At 45.6% G+C, this 15,550-nt stretch overlaps 1 protein-coding gene across 1 annotated transcript in view; it reads right to left on the minus strand.

Moving 5' to 3' along the window:
* LOC144937218 (mitogen-activated protein kinase kinase kinase 9-like) overlaps positions 1–9,386 on the minus strand; it is a 69,551-nt gene extending 60,165 nt beyond the window's left edge. Inside the window, exon 1 of the mRNA XM_078864578.1 lies at positions 9,076–9,386. Within this exon, the coding sequence (XP_078720704.1) occupies positions 9,076–9,267 (192 nt within the window). The 5' untranslated portion in view covers positions 9,268–9,386. The remainder of the gene's footprint in view (positions 1–9,075) is intronic.
* Between the last annotated feature and the right edge of the window lie 6,164 nt (positions 9,387–15,550).

The raw sequence follows: 15,550 nt of genomic DNA on the forward strand, positions 1-15,550 counted from the left end.
TGTTGGGTGCATACACTCCTGCAATATAAATGGAGAATCGGCGATGTTTCAGGCAATTGTCCTTCTTCGAGGCTCATGTGCAATGAAGAGTGCTGTTTGTTAATTGTGCTTGTGCACCACCTGCTAATGTAGCATCATCAAATAATTTGCAATATAAATGGAAGTAGAACACTTTAACAAATTATACTCATTTGCTATTACTTGATCGTGACTCAGCAAAAAGTATTAACCCCTTTTTTAGCGTTTACCACTTATCTATAAACAAAAAATAGGGGGAAATTACCGATCAATGTAAAATGTATCATCGTCAACAGTTGCAAAAATGTAACTCGTGTAGCCAAGTACAATGACGGCCACACCTTCCCCACGATCTTCATTGTGGCAGTGACCCTAACGGTTGAATAGCGGAGGGGGGGTTAGTCCTCCGTGCCTTGCAGCTATAGTATTGTGTTCCACAACCTGTCATATCCCTCGGAATGCGCTGTGCGTTTAAATAAGAAGTGTCGAAAGGTGGCAACTCCATTGTCACTTTCTCTGTCTCTTCAGTCGGTCCAGTTTGGCCAGATACGCCATGCCACAAAGTGCACATCAAGGAAGGGCCATGTTTCACAAGGCCGCTCGGAATTGCAACGGAAAGAGATGGACTTGCTTTCTGCAGTTGTTTTTTTTAAGCACTAAACGCGGTTGGCGAGAGAAGCCACATGATAAGCCCCCGCAGTCCACTCGCGCAATTATACATTTCCCCCGACAGCCGCGTGGCACCTTCGAGCAATATATCTTTGCAAACTATCCTGGCCTGTGGTGGCGTGTGCGGTTTGTCGACTCGTTTGTCAGTGCCATGGGAACAACTAAAGTATCTCCCCCCTCCGCCAGTTTCCCACAAGGGCCCTGTGCATCATAGCAAGCGAGCAGCGATTGTGTTTAACGAAGGCAAGTTGAATTGTGGACTGCTCTAAACAGCGACCGTTTTTTTCTTTTTACGCAAAAATTCCACGTTAAATTCACTGTCGCTTTCACGAAATTCAGGAAGGCCCTGTTTTAAAACACTTAAGTGCTTCCTGTTACACTGTGCATTGAGCTAACATCGTGCATTTGTGTTCCACAGCACCTGAGGCTAACAACGTATAAGAAAATACATTCCTGCAGTCACCTGGTCATTTGAGCTGGGAATGATCAGTGCATGGCATCTGTGATAAAGTGGTCGCAGAAGACCTTATGATATGATCATTCACAAGATAATGCCATTGTGTGCTTATACAATGTACTTCCTCGGTAGATGAGATTTTTCGTACCATACTTTTTTTGCACCCTAAGTCTACCTTACCGAGCAGCATTATGAAAAATGCTCCACCAATCCCAATGACACAGTGGGGAGTCTTAGCTTCACCAGTGCATTAAAGAAGGGTTGTTAAGTATCATTACATTTTAACCCAGGTTATACTTGTAAAAGATGTTAAATCCGTCATCATGTCTGGCACACACCGACAGCTATATTTAAGTAATGGCCAACTACACTGGTGGCAGCGTGGCCATAAAAGTTGTGGACATTGAATTCCTGGCATCTGCAGACTCTTTCCTTCCCTGTGAGTTGTATTATTTTGAATGATTGTCTTCTGTGGAAATTAATCTTGTCAATCACTACATTTCCAGATATTTACAAAGTAAAACTCACAGGAAAGGAAGGAGTCTCGATTCCAGGACCTCAACGCCCACAACTTTTATGATCAGGACACCCACATATCCGACTACACATAACATACAGCCGTCAGCATGTCAAGATATTCTGATTGGTTTGTACCTATTACGCAGTTAGAAAGACGTAGCATAATCGTAAAGTACACATCGCGGAGTGTACATTGACACGTACAGCACACGTGCCCTCACAGCTATGACCTTGACAGATATGAAAGAGCATTACTCCCCAAGCAATACAAGCTATATTACACATTCCAAGGTATGCAATAACTTGAGCCATACAGCACACGGTATATTATACAGCGATATACTGTTTAAATATGCACACGCACAAGTAAAAAGTACAGGACGTAATAAGTTACACGGTGTCACAATTCAACAACCGCGGGGCTCTCGTTCTGTTTAATGACAAAAATGCGTGGCAGGTTGATTTGACTTTTTGCTCTCCTTTACTTTGACTGTAACAAAGACTGACCAATTAACTTGCTAGCTGCGACCTTGGTAGAAGGCAACAAAGCGAGTAAGCGGAACACTAAAATAAACATATAAGTGAAGGCGTGGGTGCCGGACACTCCTAGCGGCATCATTCTACATTCCTGTGCAGCAAAACTCGCCTATATACCGTGTCCCATTTATCACACCCTGGTTAATGTGTTACCAGGTGCACGGGCACGCACGGACGAGCACGCCAGCCAGCGCATCACCTGGCGCCGGTGGCAGACACGCGCATCACCTGGCAATGCTGCCACAAGACATCCGGCCGTGACAGCTGCGGAGTCACGGCAAAAAGTGTCCCAAACCCCCCTCCCACCCTCCAGTGACTTGCATCCGACTGGGATTTTGGCACACAACATTGATATACGGTGCTTTTTCTGGAAGACTTTGCTGTTTTTTCCTGGATTTTTTTGTTTGCGCGTAGTCACTTTAAGATGTTTCTTGTTCATGTTTTTGTTTGTTGCGGTTGCACCCGATTCAAGAGCCGAATGGCTCACAGGGCTATATCAAATCAATGAAACTTAAAAACTGAAACAGTCACAATCGGGGGTAGCGAGCAGGCCTGTTAAGAATCAACCTGCCACTCGCACGATCCAATAAACTTTACCGAATCAAGGTCACGATGCGATGCAAAAATCGATTCTATATTTGGCGATAGCATAGCGGCCTTTAGTTATTTCGGGGTCACATAAAGCCATTACACTCGTCCTTGTGATTCTATAAACTGTCCAAATTGTCAGGCTTTTGTGACCAATATTAGCCATGATAAAGGTGTTTTTGGGTTGTATTAACCCCCCTGTGGTTTTCGCACCTGATAGGCTCACAGTGATGACCTCACCCTTATTCTATTTAAGACCAAATCAGGAAGAGTATTTCACAATTCCAGCTAATTGCCTGATGAAGCTGGTTGTAAGCACCAGCAAAATCTGGTACTCAAATTGTAAATGTTGTAGGTTTACTCTCCTTCACACTGGTGTGCTGTTGTAACTAATTGGCACGCTTTGTTTACATGACAAACCTTACTAATTGGCTGTGTCGGGTGGTGGCAGGTTTAACAACACATTTATATTTTTGTGATCGAACCCCAAAAAAAAACCTTCATGGCCAAATGTCAGGGTTGCAAATTGATTGAAGAATCGATTATGTATTTGTGGTGAATAGTCATCAGCAGCTACAGGGACTACGTGATGCCAATATGCACATTCTAGTGATTGAAAAATACAGGTGCTCGATTCTAACAAGTACAATACAATGCACATCCATCGTTGAGTGTAATTATCCATTCGAATTGATCAAATGATCCGTTCTTACACGCCTTATTAAACAGATAAATAACTTAAAATTGGTGGGGGTTTTGTTAAAACTTCTGCAGTTAGTTAATGCCAAGCACTCACGCAAACTTTATATCTTGAAGGTCAAAAGTTGACCAACTATTTTAGTCCTGTCATGCTTCAAAATGTTACTGTGGTTTGAATCAGACCATTCAGGATTTCGTGGATAAACTAAACCATCTCCGTACTCTCCTCCAATGGCTCGGCCTGTTATGTCCCCGGAGCCAATAGAAATTCGTTCAAGCGGTCATCAAGTTATGTAGCAGGTCCCCGCCATGAGAATGTGGAATTTATACCAATGTCCTCTGGGTTGTCAACAGGGGCACTGCAAATTGCACATGATTCTTTTGAGCAGAGGTACCAACGTTCCCCCTCATTTATAAATAAGCACGAGGTGCATGCCATAGGAGAAACTAACAAAATGTTTAACGTTTCACATGAGCATGGAATATGGTGCTTATCTCCAAGAGCTGCCCTGAACCAGTCAGCGGTGGACATTCCACTTTCGCATGGCAGAGGGAAACCTATCCACTGGATGATCACTGATGACGTCCAACAAAGCGATACTCACTTCAGAGACCCGAAAGAGATGATGGACTCGGTGAACCACTGACCGGGATTGAACTCGCAACCTTCCGATTGTGAGTCAATCACTCTCACCACAGAGCCGGCTGACTACAACGCGCCACAAGAAAACGAAATCCTGCTGAATTTTAATCGGTGGTAAAATATGCCGAGGTGAATCACTGCCCCATACACGGCTAAAAGCAGTGGGTAAATTTGGCCGCGTCACTGTTTAACAGGACTGTGGTGGTTCATGCCTCCAAACCAATACTCCGAATGCAAGAGTTGGTGGATCACACGCACATTTGTATAATTCTCAAAGCCAATCCACTATGACAGCAGTATAGCAACCACGTTCACGAACCAATCTTTGAGGATCTCCTCAGTTTATGCGCAAGGAAGAACGGCCGTTGTCCAAAACCTCATCTACATTTTTCCCTTTTACAGCAGTGCTACTGATAAATGTGTTGAGTTTTTTTTATTTTTAGTGCTGGCTAGATCATGGCTGATGAATTTGGAATTGGCCAAATATCCCAATGCGGAACAAAACCAAAAATAGATGTATTTCTTAAAATGTTAATTTCAGGAAGGCTTTTCTGGAAAAATAGTAAGAATGATCTGAAATGATTCTCCAGCATTAATGTTACATGTTAACAACATACATTTTATGTAATATTATTTAAAACTTTCCCCTTTAGGCACAACAGTATATCGCTTTTTGCTATAAAGTTTTTCATCAGTGTATGTTTCCTGCAATGACAGATAGCTTGAAATGGATGAAGATAAAAGAACAGAAGCTGAAAGTACACAGATTAGCGTGAAGATATACATGCTTGGAATCACACTGAGACAGAAAGAGGAACTCATGGATCAAGAGAAAAACTTGACTGCTCAGAAGGAGTGTGTGGCCTTGGAAAGTACACAGATTAGCGTGAAGATATACATGCTTGGAATCACACTGAGACAGAAAGAGGAACTCATGGATCAAGAGAAAAACTTGACTGCTCAGAAGGAGTGTGTGGCCTTGGGCAGGTCATGCCGCCACAAGGGGTGATGGCTGATGGACAAGACTAATGAGGGAGTGGCAGCTGAAAGAGGGAGCATGCCCGACTGAGATGGAGCGATGAGATTGGTTAGTGTACTGGAGTTAGATAGAATGTTGCATCCTGGGAAGATAAATGATGGCGACAGCTCTTCATCCACCAGTGGCTAGATTATGGCTATTGTTGATGCAATTTTGATTCCAGGAATCTCTTATTTCTGCAATTTCTCCTATAAAAGCCGAATAGGTTTCATTACAGATTTTACAAGAAAGAAATAGATTACAAAAAACACACAGATAAGCAATAGCAGGGACAGTTGTTTTTACAATTTAGTTCCAAGTAAAAATTTCAATTTGGGATTTTGGTAACGACATAAGCCCACAATGACGTCTTGCCAATTATATCCCACAGTCTTTATCGACACGTGTGTGGCGAACAGAGGGCTTGCCATCACAATTCCAATTCTCCAGAGGAATAGACATGTACAATACAGGATGCTCACATACATAAACCGACAGAACTCAATATTGTGAAAACCAACTTAAGAGTTATTACCATTGGCAGACAGGGCATGACAGTAATTTCTACAGCCTTCATGATATCCTTATCATTGTCCAGATTCCCATATTCGCCAATAATGTATAATTTCAAAATGACAAGGCCCTTTAATAATATAACAAGGATTATTGCACGTGTATTCATTGAAACATATAAAAACTAATTTAGATGGTTTTAAAAGGAAACAAAATTGTGGAAACCAGGAGTTGAGAAATACCTATATTACACACAGCTCGTCCTAAACGATACAGACGATCTTAATCCCGGGGTTTAAGGCCTATTGTGACAAATGGCACCTATAGCTCTCACAGGTATTATTCCAATATCAATCATTTATTTTTAAACAAATCCATACCTTTCAACCTGTCTATATTGAGCAAAGGCTTATTATATACGGAGTCAAAATCACTAACACAATTTGGATTTGTCGAGCCCTGAAATGCAATCACATCTGAATGATTACCATGGGGATTGGTTGTAAAATATGAAGGTATCGACATGCTCTACAGTAGTTGTCTTCACTAGCCGGTGCAGCCGTGGCAAATACTGCCAGTAATGCTGTGCGCCCAAAACAGATGACTCCGTCTCTTGAGTCAACCAACTGCCTGTCACAATCTGTGACAGCAGTCACTGTGATGGACTCCGCTAATGGCTGGTTGACACAAGAAGGTATCCTGTTGGGACTGAGTGGACAGCAGGCGTTGCCCATACCTATCGTAATATCCTTTGAGTGTGCTCTCTCCAGACCACACGTTTGTCACGGACCACGTGTTTGTCTTTGTGTGGTAGTATCTTGATTTGTTCTGGCCGACTCAGCCTTACAGTACTACCTGGCGCAGTGTGATGATAGCATCAGCACTGGGGAAACCAAGATGGCCAGGCATGGTGCTAGCCACACCACCGACTTGTGCAGTGCCGGCTTTGCAAGTGCAGCAATTGTCTCAACAGCCGATGTAGCTACATGCGGGGTTCTTTGCCTTTGTGCCTACATATGCATGCATCTGTGTGCTTTTATCCGAGTATGTGTCAGGGGAATGGGTAGCGGTTATCACACTGCCGATTACCTTGTTTAATTTCGGGGCCACAATGTACGACACCACTAATTCTTAACCTCTGAACCGATCCCGTGCCTTCCACAAATTGACTCAACCGAACATCAGTAAGTGAACACCAGAAATGGCTAAAGGTGTCCAGGCATGAACGCTGGCTCCATGACTTTGTGTACAATTCCAGTCTTTCCAGTACATAACCCTTGTTTCTTGTATATTGCTGAATATACAATTATAGGAATTTGTTTTTACAATACAGTACATTACTTTATTAAATGTACATGTAATGGCACTGCTGATACGTGGCCAGCTAATATGCAACAATTCTATAGCTGTCCAAATACAATTGCCAATGTACCTCTAACCTTGATATTTTTGTCGTGTTTTTTTGCTTGCAAGCAAGCCAAAGAGCGGCAGACAACGTACGTCTTGCAAAATATCAGAACCCATAACTTCCTCGTGTACTGCACTGCAAATTGACCTTTCTCGTTCGGCGTTTAAAAGATAAGAGGCAATGCTAGATGTGGCATACAACAGTAACAGCCATGTGGGGGAAGATTTATAACCGGATATGGCGGGAAGCTGTAATAAACACACACATGTTGCGGGAGTGCACGTACAATTGATATTACTGTGAAATAACACTTAAAACTAGTAGTGGCATGTGACACCTGGGTGAGACACAAAGGGGAAAAAAGCGAAAAAACAAGACAATGGAAAGGTGCCAAATATTAGTAATTAAAGTATATTTGGAGCGCATTTACTGCACACAATATACTTCGTGATAGGAGCTAAGGCATAAAGGTCAAACCGTGATCTGGGGGTCAGGTTAAGGTCAAAATGTTAAGTAAGCTTACTCCTGTTACCAATTTATCTATTTGGTTTCTCTATTTTTAAAGGAAGCTGCAGTGCTACAGCTTAGGCCCAATTCAACATTGTAATTGCCAAGATCTCTCGGCTCCGTTTTTCGAACAGAAAGCCAAGTGGAATACTCTTTGGGTCATTTGGTAAAGTCACGTAGATAGAAAAATAATAGATCACGACGTTTCGATCGCAACACAGGCAATCTTCTTCAGGTGAGTTTTGCTCTCACAGTTAATTTAGGGCAAGGGAGTTGAGCCTTGTATGAGTAAGAAGACGGCTGAAATAAGAGAACAGTTCAAACTATAACCTCTACTCAATATCATATGTTCCTGCATATGAAATATCAAATATAAAGGCAATACAAAACATAGAATTTTGAAAAAATATTATCAAAATACGACCATCCTTTGTTTAGTGTGGTTGGTTTAAAATGTATTGAGAAAAACTAAATCTGTTTAAATATATATTAAAAAAATAACGCTCTCCATGTCTATACAGTTAATGATAATTACGATGACACTGCCATTCCCACGAACGAGATTGTACGACGCAAATGGCAAAAAATTGTCCTGATGCCAACGGCAGAGCCACAGCACCATACTCACGAAACTGTAAACATAAACTAGGCTGACATTGCCCGGCCCCAACTCCAGGAGGAACCTGACTTGGGTCTGTGAACGCCATTGTCATCTCAACAAACAAGAATAATACAAAACAAATACAACTCTACCGACTTATGCTGGGGGCCCACAATAGACAAGGGGCTACTCTCGAACCGCAGTGCGAAACGCAAGACGGGACGAGTGGCGGTAGCTGCCGGGTGTGTAGGCGGTGAAACTGCACCGGGGCTGAGAATGGTCCAGTTGACAGGCGACTTAAAGAAGTTAAATTGAACAGGGGGTGAAGTGTGGGTCACCCATGCCAACCACACGAATACACCGCTGCTTATGACGCCGGGAACATTTCACCGGCAGCACATTCACACACGGGTCTATCCAAATGCACTGATCACCATAGAACACAATGTAACAAAAATCCGACGATGTTGATGGGGCCACGTTGGAGAAAACACCTTCACCAGCTAACCACACTGCAGTGACAACGTAATAACATTACGACGAGCTGCAATGCTAGGGCCCCTTGTAGATAACAAATAAACCTTCAAGGCATTCTTTCACCATGTCTCCTAGCTGATGTGTGCCTTTAATGACTCTAGAGATCCAACCTGCAGAGGGCCTTCTTGCTCTCACCATTGCACTACTACCTCAATATTCGGCTCCACCAAATAGCGGGCAATCACCTGGTCTCCCATCTGCTGCGTGTGACCACGGCCACACCAAACCCAGCTGATGTTGCCGGAGACCGACCTGCAATTAGACATGACCCCCCCACCCACACCATTGCAGTCATCTCAATAACTCAGTAAAAAACCTAACGATGTTGTTGTTGCTGGGGGGGGTGAGGTTGAGGGCCCACCTTGGAGAGGACTTCAACCTGGTCGCCCCGCCGCAAGGTGAGCTCATCATCGGCGCTCGCCTCGTAGTCGAAGACCGCGGTCCACAGGAAGGGGTTGGTGCCACCACGGGGTCTCACGGAGCCCTCGGCCCGGCTCGGGGACTCAGCCTGGACCCCCGCGGGCCCCGCCGCGTCGTCCTCCTCCTCCTGCATGGGGGGCGCCCAGGAGGCCTCGCCACCCGGCCCGGCCGCGGCATCAAAGGGAAGAGGGGACGAGATGGAGGAGGGGACGAGATGGAGGAGGGTGGAGAAATGGGGATGGGGGGGAGATGGAGGAGAGAGGTGCGGGTAGAGAGAGGCAATGTGCGCTGGTGGAGGAACCAGTGGCTGACTGGCTGGGGGTGAGGTGAGGTGGAGTGGACCGAAGAGGAAGTACGGAGGAGGGTCTGAAGTGGATTGGGACGCGATATCTCCTTTGAAGATTCTCGTTGGTGTTCGTCTATGACGGGGAGCAAATAGAGAAGGTTGTGGGACGTTGCTGATCTGAGATGTTGGAGAGAGAATCGGTGATGTGGCGAGGGTTGGAGTCTCTGGTGCTTGTGGGCTGCTGACGTTAGCGGCGACTCGGGGACACGCGGAAACTCGCGAGGACGACAATTAACGGGGAAGGGTGGCGGACTTCAAGGTAATGTGAGAAGAGTTGCCCAAAGACGTCCAGGGGGGGACGACGGTGATGACGACGGTGATGACGGCGGTGATGACTAAAGGGTTATGAGGAATCCCCAGTCCAGAGATCGCAGCCGGCGTACATGGCCCCGTGGCAAACACCGCCTCCTCCACCTCCTTCAACCTCCCCTTGCAGCCCAGAACCTTGCCGTAGGATGATAAGAGGGGATGACAGCGACGGCGGTGATTGAGAGAATGAAGAGACAACGGTCGGGTTAATTCGAGGTGGAGATGATGCCAATGGAGGTGATGCGAGGTGATGACAGAGATGAAGATGCCGTGATGATGTTACTGATAAGACGATGCTAACGACGATGGTGGCGTTTTATTCTTTCATGTCCACAGCCACAAGCAGTAAGCCAACCAAACACGACTTGTAACGACTGCGGGCTCGATCGACTCTTGTGTTGCCGCTGCCTCTCTTGCTGCTGCTGGTTGCTGCTGCTGCTGCCGCCTGGGTCCTCTTCGTCGTCGTTCTCCTCGGGAGTCGCCGCGCTTTCTCCGGGGCCCGCGGCTCTCAACTCCGCCTCGCTTCGGCGGCCTCACGCACCCCCAGACACCGCCGCGATGCCGCCATTACGCGCGTACTCTGACCCACGTGACCCCGGGACCCGCAAGCCCCGCCCCTTCGCCCTTTAAGCCATGCCCCTATTTCGCACCTCCCCAATTAAGCCACGCCCCTTGGCATACCAAGCCCCGCCCTCTCCACAGCTAAGCCCCGCCTACACACCCCCAAGCCAATCTCTGCATCTCGCGCAACGTTAGCCCCGCCCTCTCCACAGCTAAGCCCCGCCCACACATTCCCCCAAGCCAATCTCTGCATCTCGCGCAACGTTAACCCCGCCCCTTATTAGCCCCGCCCCTCGTTTACTAAGCCCCGCCCCTAGAGGCGAATCCCCACCCCCTCCGTTCTCAGCTAAGCACCGCCCCCAAGTCAATAGCCCCTGCTCATTGGGCGCAGCGGCACCGTTTACTCTGCAAGCCCCGCCCCCCAACTATCGAAGCCCCGCCTTCCTATAACGGTGCCCCGCCCCCCTTGTCACTCACTATGCCCAGAGCTTTATAATACCGCTCAGACGTTCACGCGCCGTAAGGTAAATGGGCTGGAACACAGCGGTCGGTGGTCGGCAGTGGAAATTTGAACCCGACTGCGTAACCCCAAAACAAACTAACAACAAAGTGTAGCGGCAGGTAGTCAATACATATATTTATATATATACAGTATACACATCTTCGCAAGTGTACGGCCGTTCACGCTGTGGATCTCCCAAACATACGCGTTCTGAACCCCTTATGCTTAAGCTCAGTTGGTATGACCCCCTCTAGTGGGGGTGGTAGTGGTATGATCCAGCTCTAGTGGGGGTGGTAGTGGTATGATCCAGCTCTAGTGGGGGTGGTAGTGGTATGATGCAGCTCGAGTGGGGGGTGGTAGTGGTATGATCCAGCTCTAGTGGGGGTGGTAGTGGTATGATCCAGCTCGAGTGGGGGGTGGTAGTGGTATGATCCAGCTCTAGTGGGGTGGTAGTGGTATGACCCCCCTCGAGTGGGGGTGGTAGTGGTATGATCCAGCTCTAGTGGGGGTGGTAGTGGTATGATCCAGCTCTAGTGGGGGTGGTAGTGGTATGATGCAGCTCGAGTGGGGGTGGTAGTGGTATGATCCCCCTCTAGTGGGGGTGGTAGTGGTATGATCCAGCTCGAGTGGGGGTGGTAGTGGTATGATCCAGCTCGAGTGGGGGGTGGTAGTGGTATGATCCAGCTCGAGTGGGGGGTGGTAGTGGTATGATCCCCCTCTAGTGGGGGTGGTAGTGGTATGATGCAGCTCTAGTGGGGGTGGTAGTGGTATGATCCAGCTCGAGTGAGGGTGGGAGTGGTGGTGGTATGGTCCGGATCTAGCACAGGGCGATGGCATTTACTTGGCATATTTGTTATTATGTTTGATTATATTTGTTTAAAAAAAAAGGATAACGTAATAAACTGATTTAATATATCCTCAATTATTGACAACTCATTTAATAATTTTCGAGAATTACAAATAGTGCGTTTGAAAATGTGGATTTCAAATATATATAAAGAATTAAAATAGCAACATATCATGCCACACATTTATGAGCTCCCGCAAAATGTTATTTTCTCCAATCACTGGCTATGAAGGGCTATTGCCCCCAAACGTCGCCCAAATATACATTTGTATATTTTTCAGACCCACAGCATTAATGTCGGATGTGTTGAATATTGATGTTGAATTGTTCCTGTGCACCATTTCACCTTCGCGGAGTAGCTTCTCCAAATTGTTGAATCTCTCTTTACGCCTTCCCACTCAAGCCTCAAGAATCATGCACAGTCCTGTATTAATACACTGCTGGACTGAGGTCATTTCCATGTTTTTGCTGGTCGTGGGGGCTCTTTTTGACCATACTTCACCACGCAGCTCAGAGCGGTTTGGCAATGAGGAAATAACTGAGAATAACGATTCAAACATTATTCATAAAACTCAACACATTCGTCAATAAACAGTGACCCTTAATTCTAGATTTGAAGCTTTCGTGACTGCAAGGATTCATACTCTTAGGTTTTTTTCGGTAAAGTCACGTAGGCGAAAAATAATAAATAAATAAATAATGCGAATACATCTATTAAATCACTATTTTATTTAATTTATTTATTTTCATTTATTATTATTTTATGTTTAATTCTTTTTTACCTACGTGACTTTACCGAAAAAACCTAAGAGTATAGTGGCCCTTAAAGGGAAAGTGTGACGTTTTAGGCAATGGTCCTGAACAAAACTGATTTCGAGGTGCTGTGAAGAAGGACTATTGCCTAAAACGTCGCCTGGTATATAGTTTTCCTTTAAGGCCGCACTGGAATTGACGAATGTGTAGAATGTTGTTAATTTCGCTTGTGCACCACTGCCCACACAGCATCTCTAACAGCAGCATCGCCACGACACGTGTTTAATGCCGTAATAACAGGGGCCTTCACTCGGGACTCAGATGATAATAATAGTTGGGCGTGTGGGAGGAAACCCGAGTAATTGAACTTGAATCAGAAACTTGGAGATTGACGTAGAAAAAAGTTGAACAAAAGCTGAAATCTGGGATTACAGAGACACGGGACTGGTTAGGCAGGCAGCTTAATTGCTAGCATGAGCCCGAGAGAAGTAATTCCGAACATTTTGCCGGTCGTGTACCCCCCCCCCCCCACCAGACCTCGACACTGTCCGCATATCCATACAAGCGTACACGATACCACAAATAAGCAATCGTTATATACGGTATTAAAAATCCATCATGCCTTTCAGAACCCGAAATATTTAGACACAATTATCTAAGCCAGAGCACGATTGATAATGTAAATATTAAACTGAAAGGCCCTCTAAAGCGAGCATTAAATACTGTAAAAACACATTCCTGCGGAGGGAGCTGGTAGGAACGTTGGGTTGTTTGGTCAATGGCCAGGGTCAACGGCGGCGTGGTGTTTTCCGCAAATATGCCCGACTGTGAGGGCGGGCACAAGCCGGCGTGAGTAGGTTAAACGTTGAGTTTTATAAGGGCACCACGGGGTGACCAGCCCCTCCCCACCCAGCCCACCCTCCCCACCCAGCCCACCCTCCCCACCCTCGCCTCCCCACCCAGCCCCTCCCCACCCTCTCCACCCAGCCCCACCCCTCCCATTTTTGGATGCACGACGGACGGACGGACACAATAATCCCCTGTGGGCTGGTGGAACCAGGTGGTTCCTACCAGTATAACTGATATCTCAACACGGTTGCCCACAGCTGAGAGGAGGCAACTCTGCCAAGCTGCCCTCAGCCTGCTTGCGTTACAGCCAACGGTAGGGGGGAGTGAAACGACATCTGGACGACATTCTGTCCCTCCGAAATAAAAGTCCCTTTCAATAAATGCCCCTAACTGCCATTGGGGAAGATGCATTAAAAAGATGTCAGCAATGAGCATGATGCCTCATCTATTGACCTCCATCACATGTAAAATGTCACATTGATGTGTGACATTGCAGTGCGTTTTCGTGTGACCAGACTTAATAATGACCTCTCTGTAATGCTCAAGACATGTTACGTCTACCCAACGACATGCGTCATGTTGTCTGATCCACGTGTTCCTCTTCATTATCTCTAATTGCACATTCAAGTACGCACCACTCCCATACTCATGTGGGGACTTTTCATATTTTCTTCCATTCTCTTTGTTAATGTCCACGTGTCTAATGGTGCTGATCGATGTTATAGCAGGCACTGTATGTAACCCGATTAAAGGCTTATGAAAACTAAGAATAAGTTTGCCCATGTCTGGCAATTAAACAGATGTTAAGATGTTCAAACACCAAATAGAAACCTTTTGCAAGGAATCAAGTCTGCATGAACCACTTATGGTGAACATGCTCTGATAATATATGATGCATTCTCTTTGAAACTGATTGGCCTACACCAGAGACAGCCTTATATATGGCCTCGTCTCACCAGTGATGCACCAGAGAACGCCTCAAGGGTGGAGAGTACAAATACAAGATCCTACAGATATGAAGGCGTTCTTGTTTAGATGCGTTGCTTTTGACAATTAAGTTTAGCCTTCCGAGGTATCAACAGTAAACGTCACGAATCATCAATGTTGTGCCAATGAAGTACACAATGTTTAAGTTTTTATTTGAAACTTTTTTTGACACTCCGTGTAGGACACAGACCTTGACTCACGAGGACGGCATCGCTGATTCAGAATAAAATTAAAACACAAACAGTAAGAGGCGTTAACACGTCACACAGCCCATCCGAATTTGAATAAACAATATTTAAATATGATACAAATCTACAGAGGGGAAAACTCAGCAAGTATAAAAAAATAATTTATGTACAAAAACATTTATTTTATCATTTGATTCAGTGGCTTGGGCACCACGCTCAGTCATTGGCCAACAAATATATAACAATAACTTGATTTACATTTAACTCGCCTAAGAACACTTGAACACACACCTCAGTATTCACTGCATCGACACACGCGCACACTCACAGCCAGGGGTTTATGCGAGGCGTGACATTTGATTGAGGGAGACAGTGGCTACCTTGCAAGAAACAACATCTCGTCTTGGTGTACGTAGTCGCGTGGCAGGTCTCCAAAAGATGAGCAACGAGAGTTCAAATCCCAGCCAGGGTTGTACCTCAGCCCCATCATCACACTATTTTATATGAAAAAGAGAGGCACCATTTGGTGGGAAGTCAACCATGGTTGAGGCCAAGTGCAGACTTAGACCCGCCAAAGGAATCTGACATTTCAATCAGTGGCGCACAGCTTGGTCGAGCTCAGTTGAGCATGAGGACACTCCCCGACTTTGACCGACCACCTGGAAATGTCTTCCCAAGTTGGACAATTAACAGTGTGGAAGTCTGTGCCAGGTATTAAGGCTAGTCTGACCTCATTAGCACTGATAATGATGCCTGCTTTATTGAGGGCGATATTGGCGCGTAAAATAAAGATTGATTGATCAGCGTTCCACTATGTATAACTGGTCGTCAGGGGGCTGCAGATTTCCCAGGAGACCATAGTAATAATACACGTGAAGCAGGATAGTAGTGTGGCTTGCAGGCAATTGTTTTTTTAAAATGCTACGATTGCTTTAAAAATAGCCAAGCTTAACACAAATCCTCGAAACATTCTGCGTCAATGATATTGACACCCATGGATGTGAGTGTGCATGTTTATACAGTAAATGAAAAATCTTTTTGGTCATATTACTACGATAGATAAACACACAATTG

This window comes from Lampetra fluviatilis, chromosome 18, assembly GCF_964198595.1.
Source record: "Lampetra fluviatilis chromosome 18, kcLamFluv1.1, whole genome shotgun sequence".
In the NCBI taxonomy this organism is placed as follows: domain Eukaryota; kingdom Metazoa; phylum Chordata; class Hyperoartia; order Petromyzontiformes; family Petromyzontidae; genus Lampetra; species Lampetra fluviatilis.